This window comes from Anomaloglossus baeobatrachus, chromosome 3 (assembly GCF_048569485.1).
Source record: "Anomaloglossus baeobatrachus isolate aAnoBae1 chromosome 3, aAnoBae1.hap1, whole genome shotgun sequence".
Classification (NCBI taxonomy): Eukaryota; Metazoa; Chordata; class Amphibia; order Anura; family Aromobatidae; genus Anomaloglossus; species Anomaloglossus baeobatrachus.
In genome coordinates this window covers 695,032,912-695,044,927 of record NC_134355.1, presented here as the reverse complement: position 1 = coordinate 695,044,927, position 12,016 = coordinate 695,032,912, and the positions used below count along the sequence as shown (strand labels likewise).

At 59.4% G+C, this 12,016-nt stretch overlaps 1 protein-coding gene across 4 annotated transcripts; it reads right to left on the bottom strand.

Moving 5' to 3' along the window:
* Nucleotides 1–500: 500 nt before the first annotated feature.
* LOC142297093 (uncharacterized) lies at nt 501–11,401 on the bottom strand. 4 transcript variants are annotated; one of them, XM_075341350.1, is made up of 8 exons: nt 11,349–11,401; nt 7,768–7,831; nt 7,557–7,683; nt 3,854–3,931; nt 3,603–3,716; nt 3,374–3,460; nt 2,615–2,746; nt 501–2,260 (listed from the first exon to the last, which is right to left on the bottom strand). In XM_075341350.1, the coding sequence occupies exons 2-8, from the start codon at nt 7,816–7,818 to the stop codon at nt 1,161–1,163; spliced, it is 1,689 nt and encodes a 562-aa protein (XP_075197465.1). In that variant the 5' UTR covers nt 7,819–7,831; nt 11,349–11,401; the 3' UTR covers nt 501–1,160. The 4 variants fall into 4 exon arrangements, with proteins under 4 accessions (XP_075197465.1, XP_075197467.1, XP_075197466.1 ...); XM_075341352.1 differs by having other exon boundaries at nt 2,615–2,740; XM_075341351.1 differs by lacking the exon at nt 11,349–11,401 and adding an exon at nt 7,980–8,054.
* Nucleotides 11,402–12,016: the final 615 nt, after the last annotated feature.

The following is a 12,016-nucleotide window of genomic DNA, read 5'->3' as shown; positions in this document are numbered from 1 at the left end:
AGAAGGCACTCATACACTAGAGGAGGCGCCCATACACTAGAGGAGGCGCCCATACATACAAGAAGGCACTCATACACTAGAGGAGGTGCCCATACACTAGAGGAGGCGCCCATACATACAAGAAGGCACTCATACACGAGAGGAGGCGCCCATACATACAAGAAGGCACTCATACACGAGAGGAGGCGCCCATACATACAAGAAGGCACTCATACACTAGAGGAGGCGCCCATACACTAGAGGAGGCGCCCATACACTAGAGGAGGCGCCCATACATACAAGAAGGCACTCATACACTAGAGGAGGCGCCCATACACTAGAGGAGGCGCCCATACACTAGAGGAGGCGCCCATACATACAAGAAGGCACTCATACACTAGAGGAGGCGCCCATACACTAGAGGAGGCGCCCATACATACAATAAGGCGCCCATACACTAGAGGAGGCGCCCATACATACAAGGCATCCATACATATGTGACTGGAGACGGTTATCACAGGTTTGGGGCTGGATCGTGTTTATTGAGCTTGCGATCCGATAGGACGCCATTATAAACACCATCATGGCGGAGCAGCATTCATGGATATTGGGGGCTTTACATTTACTGGATAACGACTCGTAAAAGACCTCTGTAGTACACAGTAAATTTATGTAACAGACAGGATGACGCCTGCATATTGTGGTCCCCTCCCCCACACAAGTGACCAAAAACATTCAGCAAATCCAGACATGGATCCCATCGTCAGGAGGACAGTAATTTGGCCGGCCGGCTCTGTGGCACTGTGTCCACAGTTAACCCTTTCTTCCATTATACTGAGCGTCGGCCGAGTTGCCACAATAAATGTTTGCTATTAATAACATGCCTGGAATACAACATTGAAATCAATAGGACAAGGTGACATTCACGTGTCTGAGAAAGTGGTGTGAGCAGGGAGGGCAGACACACTGGTTGTCACCCAGCTTTCCAAGTGTCACATTTCTTTAGTAATACAGCAGGAAACCCCCTGCATCAGCCGACGGGATCCAGGGAAAGGTTAAGACCGATCGAGAAGTTCTATTAGCAGCAGCCATGTAATTCCTTAGTTCCAGATACAAGGCTTTCAGGTGTCTGGGAAATAGAGCGACAGTAGTTACATTCATAAGCCACGAGTCTCAGGAGGTCAGCACTGCTGGCTGGAGGGACAGGATAGTCCATCCCTGGCTTCTCGGGCCCCAGGCCTCAGTTCTTCCTTCCAGATGTCTTGAGCGACCTCTACCTCGTACAGTTTCCTCCAGAATGAGTCCAGCTTTCCGGCATGGACCCGCTGGTGTCTGACCAACGTGGAGTGCTGGGTGAAGCTTTTTCCGCACTGGGAGCAGATGTAGGGGCGGTAGCCAGTGTGGATCTGCTGGTGGGCCTTCAGGTTAGAGATCTTGCTGAAGCCCTTGTGGCAGACGTCGCAGGTGTACGGTTTCTCCCCTGTGTGAATTTTCTGGTGGCCAGTCAGGTGGGAATGTTCGCTGAAGGACTTTCCGCACTCTAAGCACTTGTACGGCCGCTCGCCCGTGTGCGTGCGGATGTGGTTGCTGAGGTGACCCTTCTGGCTAAAAGTCTTTTCGCAGTGCGCACACTGGTACGGCCGTGCCCCCGAGTGCTTGCGCCGATGCCGCACCAGGCTGGAGTGCTGGCTGAAGCACAGGTCGCACTCGGGGCACTTGTAGGGTTTCTCGCCAGTGTGGATTCTCTGGTGGACGATGAGGTTGGAGTTCTCACTGAAGCTCTTGTCACACATGTTGCACTTGTAACGCTTCTCGCCAGAGTGGACACGCATGTGGACGGTCAGGTGGGAATTCTCGCTGAAGGTCTTGCTGCACTCCGAGCATTTGAAGGGGCGCTCCCCAGTATGGATCCGACGGTGCGCCTTTAGGTGGGAGTTCCTGGTGAAGCCCTTGCCACATTCAGTGCAGCGGTAACGCTTCTCCCCCATCAGCATCAGCCGCTGCTTACTGTGGATGCTGTAATTCTCATAGAAGCCACGGTCAAACTCACTGCGTGCCGGCCGCGGGCGCTCCCTCATCAGGAGGGCAGGGTGCGTCAGGCTACTCAGATACTTCTCAAACTCCAGGGCTTTCTCTATTGAGTATTCCTGGGGCTTGTTCAAAGCCGTGCCGGATAATAGATAGGTATCGTCACCATTGGGGCTGATCAACGAGGCGGAGCAGAGCAGCTTTGTGGGGTCTTTGGGGGTCTGATCCTCAGCCACTCTGTCCTGGGTCAACCCTGGGGGGCAAAAAAGAAAAATGGAAGGCATATTACTAAGTGTAATCCTCTGACTGCGCCATACTTAAAGCCTCTATAGCTGTGATGTGTATACCGATCTGTGGGACAATTATTATTATGCGCCAGTCACATCCAGAGCTTCGGTCACAAGTACATGCCAAATAATATTCTAGTTACACCCAGAGCTGCATCTAAAACTCTGCCAATTTCCTCTACACAATCTGAATTTCCCCTTCAGTCCCTGCCGATTGGGAGAAGCGTGCCATGCGATGATGGCGGCCCCGAATCATCTGATTGCTATACACTCAAAGCCACTCACAACATAAAGACGAGGAGGGACTGATGATGACTCACTCTGGGCAGGATCGGGACGCTCCGCATCGTCTTGCGACTGCCGCTCGTTCTTTGGGTTCTGCGCTGCTGTGTTCCCTTGTTGCTCGTCCTCCACATCCTCCTGCTTCACAACAACCACGAGATCATCTGCAGCTGGTGACATGGCCGATGACAGAAAGGAGAAGGCTTCATATACATAAGGAATGGGGGCAGACCCAAGCTACTCAGAGATCTCAACATGGTGACTTCGTTCTGAAAGACACAGCAGACCACTGTGGTGTAGGGGTCAGGAGACAGAGAGGATGTTTGAACGCAATGGGCCATAAGACCGAGGAGTGTAAGAGAGCAGGAGACCACCAGGATGCAGCAGACTGCTCCGGTATAGGGGTCAGGAGACAGAGATGCTGTATGAACACAATGGGCCATAAGACCGAGGAGTGTAAGAGAGCAGGAGACCACCAGGATGCAGAAGATTGCTGTGGTGTATGGGCCAGGAGACAGGCAACCTGGATGTAGGAAGGCAATGGGCCACAAGACCCATGATGCAGGAGGCCATAGAGCACTGCGGTACAGGGTCAAGGGACCAGGCAGGACATAAGGATTTAATTGAGCAGGAGACTGTCAAGATGTAGAAATGGAAAGTAGAGTCGGGAGTGTATCAGACCGTCACGACGTAGGAAGAGAGGAGGGGTGGAGACCGCAGGCAAGTAGGGAGAGGGATGGTCAGGGCTGAAGACCAATATGACCCCAATAGACTGGAAACAAGGAGTCACTGCTCACCTCGATCCTCGGAGTCCGGCTCGGAGTGATAGATATCATCCTCCTGTTTGACTTTCATCGGACGTTCCAGTTTTCGTGCTCGGCTTCCTGTAAGATAACATGGGGTCACACGACACAACAGACAAGACGTTCCGACCTCATGAAGCTACTGCTGCCTCCCAACAACACCCACATTTCCCACAGACCCTGATAATTAGGGAACGGTCAGATGACCCGCACTAGCACTGACCTCGGACACATTCTGCCTCCAGTCGTCTCCTTGACATCTCTTTTCCCGGGATGATTTCCTCCTGATCATGGCATTGTATTTTTAGCAGAATGTCTGGGACGAGGACGCCACCACCTGTCAGTGTGACACGAGACAGAGGCATGAAGAGGTCACACAGCCGGCCGCCACAGCCGTGATGTCCACATCTCCACACAATGTCTCCACCACCGAGCGCTATACACTGACCGTGCGGCGATACGGCTCGCACTCACTTGTTGACGGCTCGCCGCGCTGATTGTCGCCGGACTTCTCGATCTTCACCAGCAGCTCTGGGTTCAGGATCCTGTAACCTGGAAACAGGAAGAAGGATAAGCCGGCGATGGACGACGCTGCGGAGGCAACTAGAGTACAAGAAGCGTGAATTCCTTCTGCCATCGATGTGACTGCAGAATAGGAGTTACGAATGCAGCTCTACAAGCCCCACCTGATTGTCAAGTGCTGCGGAATATGTTGGCGCTATAAAAATAAACTATCATTATTATAGATCTGGATGTAACGGGAGGAAAGGAACGGTAAAGCCAACTTTACAAGAGAAGAAAAGCCTGCGAAACCTAAGATGGGGCAGAGACAGGGTGAACATGAGACATGGGATGGAAACCGACCGAAAACTAATCACCAGAAAGCAGGAGTCCAGCCGAAGCAATTTCATCTTCATATTATGTGATTCCAACACACAGACACCACCGCGCCAAGTCCAGCAAAGTGCCACCGCGCCAAGTCCAGTAAACTGCCACCGCGCCAAGTCCAGTAAACCGCCACCGCGCCAAGTCCAGTAAACCACCACCGCGCCAAGTCCAGCAAACTGCCACCGCGCCAAGTCCAGTAAACCGCCACCGCGCCAAGTCCAGTAAACCGCCACCGCGCCAAGTCCAGTAAACCACCACCGCGCCAAGTCCAGCAAACCACCACCGTGCCAAGTCCAGCAAACTGCCACCGCGCCAAGTCCAGTAAACCGCCACCCGCGCCAAGTCCAGTAAACTGCCACCGCGCCAAGTCCAGTAAACCGCCACCACGCCAAGTCCAGTAAACTGCCACCGCGCCAAGTCCAGTAAACCGCCACCACGCCAAGTCCAGCAAACTGCCACCGCACCAAGTCCAGCAAGCTGCCACCACGCCAAGTCCAGCAAGCTGCCACGGCGCCAAGTCCAGTAAACTGCCACCGCGCCAAGTCCAGTAAACTGCCACCGTGCCAAGTCCAGTAAACTGCCACCGTGCCAAGTCCAGTAAACCACCACCGCGCCAAGTCCAGCAAACTGCCACCGCGCCAAGTCCAGCAAACTGCCACCGCGCCAAGTCCACTAAACCACCACCGCTCCAAGTCCAGCAAGCTGCCACTGCGCCAAGTCCAGCAAAGTGCGACCGCGCCAAGTCTAGCAAACTGCCACCGCACCAAGTCCAGCAAGCTGCCGCCACGCCAAGTCCAGCAAACCGCCACCACGCCAAGTCCAGCAAGCTGCCACGGCGCCAAGTCGAGCAAAGTGCAACCGTGCCAAGTCCAGTAAACCGCTACCCGCGTCAAGTCCAGCAAACCGCCACCGCGCCAAGTCCAGCAAACCGCCAGCATGCCAAGTCCAGCAAACCACCAGCATGCCAAGTCCAGCAAACCGCCACCGCGCCAAGTCCAGCAGACCGCCACCGCGCCAAGTCCAGCAAACAACCACCACCGCCAAGTCCAGCAAACCGCCACCGCGCCAAGTCCAGCAAACCACCACCACCGCCAAGTCCAGCAAGCTGCTACGGCACCAAGTCCAGCAAAGTGCCACAGCGCCAATTGCAGCAAACAGCCACGGCGCCAAATCCTGCAAACTGCCACCCCGCCAAGTGCACCAAACTGCCACCACGCTAAGTCCACCAAACTGCCACCGCGCCAAATCCACCAAACCGTCACCGTGCCAAGTCCAGCAAATGGCCACCGCGCCAAGTCCAGCAAACCGCCACTGAGCCAAGTCCAGCAAACCGCTACCGCGCCAAATCCAGCAAATCGCCACCGTGCCAAGTCCAGCAAACCGCCACTGCGCCAAATCGAGCAAACCGCCACTGTGCCAAGTCCAGAAAGCTGCCACCGCGCCAACTCCAGCAAGCTGCCACCGCGCCAAGTCCAGCAAGCTGCCACCATGCCAAGACCAGAAACCGCCACTGCGCCAAGTCCAGCAAACCGCTACCGCGCCAAGTCCAGCAAACCGCCACCACGCCAAGTCCAGCAAACCGCCAGCATGCCAAGTCCAGCAGACCGCCACCACGCCAAGTCCAGCAAACCGCTACCGCGCCAAGTCCAGCAAACCACCACCACCGCCAAGTCCAGCAAGCTGCTACGGCGCCAAGTCCAGCAAAGTGCCACCGTGCCAAGTCCAGCAAAGTGCCACCGTGCCAATTGCAGCAAACAGCCACGGCGCCAAGTCCTGCAAACTGCCACCCCGCCAAGTGCACCAAACTGCCACCGCGCCAAGTCCACCAAACTGCCACCGCGCCAAATCCACCAAACTGCCACCGCGCCAAATCCACCAAACCGTCACCGTGCCAAGTCCAGCAAATTGCCACCGCGCCAAGTCCAGCAAACCGCCACTGAGCCAAGTCCAGCAAACCGCTACCGCGCCAAATCCAGCAAACCGCCACCGTGCCAAGTCCAGCAAACTGCCACCTTGCCAAATCGAGCAAACCGCCACTGTGCCAAGTCCAGAAAGCTGCCACCGCGCCAACTCCAGCAAGCTGCCACCGCGCCAAGTCCAGCAAGCTGCCACCATGCCAAGACCAGAAACCGCCACCGCGCCAAGTCCAGCAAACCGCCACCCGCGCCAAGTCCAGCAAAGTGCCACCGCGCCAAGTCCAGCAAAGTGCCACCGCGCCAAGTCCAGCAAAGAGCCACCGCGCCAAGTCCAGCAAAGTGCCACCGCGCCAAGTCCAGCAAAGTGCCACCGCGCCAAGTCCAGCAAACTGCCTGAACTCGACCATCACTGAGCAGGACACAGAAGTACAAGGCGTCTGTTCTGGAGGGAGCGGTGCTGTCAAGGACAAGCAATACCCTGGGGTCTCCTCTAGAGGGGTATGTGCAGTCAGGGGGATGAGATACCCTGGGGTCGCCTCTAGAGGGAGATGTGCAGTCAGGGGGGATGAGATACCCTGTGGTCTCCTCTAGAGGGGTATGTGCAGTCAGGGGGATGAGATACCCTGGGGTCTCCTCTAGAGGGAGATGTGCAGTCAGGGGGGATGAGATACCCTCGGGTCTCCTCTAGAGGGAGATGTGCAGTCAGGGGGGATGAGATACCCTGGGGTCTCCTCTAGAGGGAGATGTGCAGTCAGGGGGGATGAGATACCCTGGGGTCTCCTCTAGAGGGAGATGTGCAGTCAGGGGGGATGAGATACCCTGGGGTCGCCTCTAGAGGGAGATGTGCAGTCAGGGGGGATGAGATACCCTGGGGTCTCCTCTAGAGGGAGATGTGCAGTCAGGGGGGATGAGATACCCTGGGGTCTCCTCTAGAGGGAGATGTGCAGTCAGGGGGGATGAGATACCCTGGGGTCTCCTCTAGAGGGAGATGTGCGGTCAGGGGGGATAAGATACCCTGGGGTCGCCTCTAGAGGGAGATGTGCAGTCAGGGGGGATGAGATACCCTGGGGTTTCCTCTAGAGGGAGCTGTGCAGTCAGGGGGGATGAGATTCCCTGGGGTCTCCTCTAGAGGGAGATGTGCAGTCAGTGGGGATGAGATACCCTGGGGTCGCCTCTAGAGGGAGATGTGCAGTCAGGGGGGATGAGATACCCTGGGGTCTCCTCTAGAGGGAGCTGTGCAGTCAGGGGGGATGAGATACCCTGGGGTCTCCTCTAGAGGGAGCTGTGCAGTCAGGGGGGATGAGATACCCTGGGGTCTCCTCTAGAGGGAGCTGTGCAGTCAGGGGGGATGAGATACCCTGGGGTCTCCTCACCCAGATCCTGCAGGACGCGGTGAATCTCCTTCATGGAGTTCCTGTACAGTTCTCGCTGCCACTCCTCCATCACGTCCCAGTCCTCCTCCTGGAAGCAGGCGGCCACGTCGTGAAATGTAACTGCCACCTGAAGAAGCCGCAGAGAAAAACATCAACAAACGCTGGCAGATGGGGAACTACAAGTCTCAGGATACACATCAATTATACCCACCATGGCAGAGAGCGACTCACAGCTCCGCGTCTCTGGAAACTCCTCCATCATCGTTCGGAGGCATCTGCAAAGAGTAACCAGAATGTCAGCTCCTAAAACGAGTCGTGCCCCCCTCGTACTCTCCCCCTATAAAGAGCCGTGCTTAACCATCCCCTCCCCTATAACAGGCCGTGACCCCCCCCCCCGTCCCTCACCCCCGTATCGGGCCGTACCTCTCCGTCCCCTCCCTCTATAATGGGCAGTGTCTCCCCGTCAACTCCCCCTATAACGTGTTGTGCGTACCTACCGCCTCCCCCAATAATGGGTCGTGCCCCCCCTGTCCCCTTCCCCCTATAATGGGCTGTGCTGCCTGCCACCCTCCGTCCTTTCCCCCTATAATTGGCCATGCTGCCCCTGTCCCTTCTGCCTGGGTCGTGCTGCCCTCGTCCCCTACCCCTATAATGGGCCATGCTGCCCCCCTCCCCCTATAATGGGAAGTGCTGCTCCCGTCCCCTCCCAATATAATGGGCTGTGCTGCCCCCCTTCCCCTATAATGGGCCATGCTGCCCCCCTTCCCCTATAATGGGCCATGCTGCTCCCCCGTCCCGTCCCCTTATAATGGGCCGTGCTGCCCCTCCTCCGCCTATAATGGGCCGTGCTGCCCCTCCTCCGCCTATAATGGGCCGTGCTGCCCCTCATCCCTTCCCTCTATAATGGGCCATGCTGCCCCTCATCCCTTGCCCTTATAATGGGCCGTGCTGCTCCACCCCCGTCCCCTCTGCTCCCCTTATAATGGGCCGTGCTGCCCCCACACCCGTCCCCTCTCCTCCCCTTATAATGGGCCGTGCTGCCCCCACACCCGTCCCCTCTCCTTCCCTTATAATGGGCCGTGCTGCCCCCACACCCGTCCCCTCTCCTTCCCTTATAATGGGCCGTGCTGCCCCTCCTCCGCCTATAATGGGCCGTGCTGCCCCTCATCCCTTCCCTCTATAATGGGCCATGCTGCCCCTCATCCCTTGCCCTTATAATGGGCCGTGCTGCCCCCCACACCCGTCCCCCTCTCCTCCCCTTATAATGGGCCGTGCTGCCCCCACACCCGTCCCCTCTCCTCCCCTTATAATGGGCCGTGCTGCCCCCCACACCCGTCCCCTCTCCTCCCCTTATAATGGGCCGTGCTGCCCCCCACACCCGTCCCCTCTCCTTCCCTTATAATGGGCCGTGCTGCCCCCACACCCGTCCCCTCTCCCCCCCTTATAATGGGCCGTGCTGCCCCCACACCCGTCCCCTCTCCTCCCCTTATAATGGGCCGTGCTGCCCCCACACCCGTCCCCTCTCCTCCCCTTATAATGGGCCGTGCTGCCCCCACACCCGTCCCCTCTCCTCCCCTTATAATGGGCCGTGCTGCCCCCACACCCGTCCCCTCTCCTCCCCTTATAATGGGCTGTGCTGCCTCCAACCCTGTCCCCTGCCCTATAATTTGCTGTGCTGCCCTACCCCTACTCCTTCCCTTATAATGGCCCTGCTGCCCCTACCCCCGTCCCCTCCCCATATAACAGGTTGTGCCTACCTGCCCCCTCCCCCAATAATGGGCCGTGCCCCCTCCCCCAATAATGGGCCGTACCCCCCCGTCCCCTTCCCCTATAATGGCTCGTGATGCCCCAGCCCATCCCCTCCCTCTATAATAGGCTGTACTGCCCCCTCCCCCAATAATGGGCCGTGCCCCCCCCCGTCCCCTATAATGGCTCGTGATGCCCCAGCCCATCCCCAACCATTATAATAGCTGTACTGTCCTGTCCCCTCCCCTTATAATGGGCCATGCTGCCCCCTATATCTATAATGAGCGGTGACCCCCCCGTCCCCTCCCCCTATAACGAGCGGTGCCCCCCGTCCCCTCCCCCTATAACGAGCGGTGACCCCCCTCGTCCCCTCCCCCTATAACGAGCCGTGCCCCCCGTCCCCTCCCCCCTATAACGAGCGGTGACCCCCCCCCCCTATAACGAGCGGTGACCCCCCCCTATAACGAGCGGTGACCCCCCCGTCCCCTCCCCCTATAACGAGCCGTGCCCCCCCGTTCCCTCCCCCTATAACGAGCCGTGCCCCCCCGTCCCCTCCCCCTATAACGAGCGGTGCCCCCCGTCCCCTCCCCCCTATAACGAGCGGTGACCCCCCGTCCCCTCCCCCTATAACGAGCCGTGCCCCCCCCGTCCCCTCTCCCTATAACGAGCCGTGCCCCCCCGTCCCCTCCCCCTATAACGAGCGGTGCCCCCCGTCCCCTCCCCCTATAACGAGCGGTGCCCCCCGTCCCCTCCCCCTATAACGAGCGGTGACCCCCGTCCCCTCCCCCTATAACGAGCCGTGCCCCCCCCGTCCCCTCTCCCTATAACGAGCCGTGCCCCCCCGTCCCCTCCCCCTATAACGAGCGGTGCCCCCCGTCCCCTCCCCCTATAACGAGCGGTGCCCCCCGTCCCCTCCCCCTATAACGAGCGGTGACCCCCGTCCCCTCCCCCTATAACGAGCCGTGCCCCCCCCGTCCCCTCTCCCTATAACGAGCCGTGCCCCCCCTTCCCCTCCCCCTATAACGAGCCGTGCCCCCCCGTCCCCTCCCCCTATAACGAGCCGTGCCCCCCCGTCCCCTCCCCCTATAACGAGCGGTGCCCCCCGTCCCCTCCCCCTATAACGAGCGGTGACCCCCGTCCCCTCCCCCTATAACGAGCGGTGCCCCCCGTCCCCTCCCCCTATAACGAGCGGTGCCCCCCGTCCCCTCCCCCTATAACGAGCGGTGCCCCCCCCGTCCCCTCCCCCTATAACGAGCGGTGCCCCCCGTCCCCTCCCCCTATAACGAGCGGTGCCCCCCGTCCCCTCCCCCTATAACGAGCGGTGCCCCCCGTCCCCTCCCCCTATAACGAGCCGTGCCCCCCCGTCCCCTCCCCCTATAACGAGCCGTGCCCCCGTCCCCTCCCCCTATAATGGGCCATGCTGCCCCCTATATCTATAACGAGCCGTGCCCCCCCGTCCCCTCCCCCTATAACGAGCCGTGCCCCCCCGTCCCCTCCCCCTATAACGAGCGGTGCCCCCCGTCCCCTCCCCCTATAACGAGCCGTGCCCCCCCCGTCCCCTCTCCCTATAACGAGCCGTGCCCCCCCCGTCCCCCTCCCCCTATAACGAGCCGTGCCCCCCCGTCCCCTCCCCCTATAACGAGCCGTGCCCCCCGTCCCCTCCCCCTATAACGAGCGGTGCCCCCCGTCCCCTCCCCCTATAACGAGCGGTGCTCCCCGTCCCCTCCCCCTATAACGAGCGGTGCCCCCCGTCCCCTCTCCCTATAACGAGCCGTGCCCCCCCCGTCCCCTCCCCCCTATAACGAGCCGTGCCCCCCCGTCCCCTCCCCCTATAACGAGCCGTGCCCCCCCGTCCCCTCCCCCTATAACGAGCCGTGCCCCCCCGTCCCCTCCCCCCTATAACGAGCCGTGCCCCCCGTCCCCTCCCCCTATAACGAGCGGTGCCCCCCCGTCCCCTCCCCCTATAACGAGCGGTGCTCCCCGTCCCCTCCCCCTATAACGAGCCGTGCCCCCCCCTATGTCTATCACGGGCAGACCCGGTCTCACCCGGTGGATCTTTATTTCTTTCACCTCAACTCGGAAGAGGAAATGCAGAATCATCCGGCGCCTGCGCAGTGACGGTAAGAAGCCATTCACACGTCACGTGATTGCCCTCAAAGGCCGCACTGCATGTATGAGGCGCGGCTTATCCAGACTCCGCCCACAGTATATATAGCGTCTCCTGCGCTTGTCTCCTCCTCACACAGGGTCGGTGTCTCCGCAGCTCCTCGTGCAGCGGCCTGGTCCGGGCTCCGGTCCCTCACATCTCCTCACTGTGTATATTTACCCCGCGCTGCCGTTACTTTCACCTCGGACTATTGGAGTTCGGTTAACAGTGATCACTCATTGTAATTAATATTGTGTCCTGATTAATCCTCCGTCTGCAGCACGTCCACATAACTAAAGAGGAGCAGAAGGTGCAGGCAGGGCCGTACAGAAGGTGCAGGCAGTGCCATACCGGGGGTGCAGGCAGGACCATACCGGGGGTGCAGAGCAGGCAGGGCCGTACAGGAGGTGCAGGCAGGGCCATACCGGGGGTGCAGAGCAGGCAGGGCCATACAGGAGGTGCAGGCAGGGCCGTACAGGAGGTGCAGGCAGGGCCGTACAGGAGGTGCAGGCAGGGCCGTACAGGAGGTGCAGGCAGTGCCATACCGGGGGTGCAGGGCAGGCAGGGC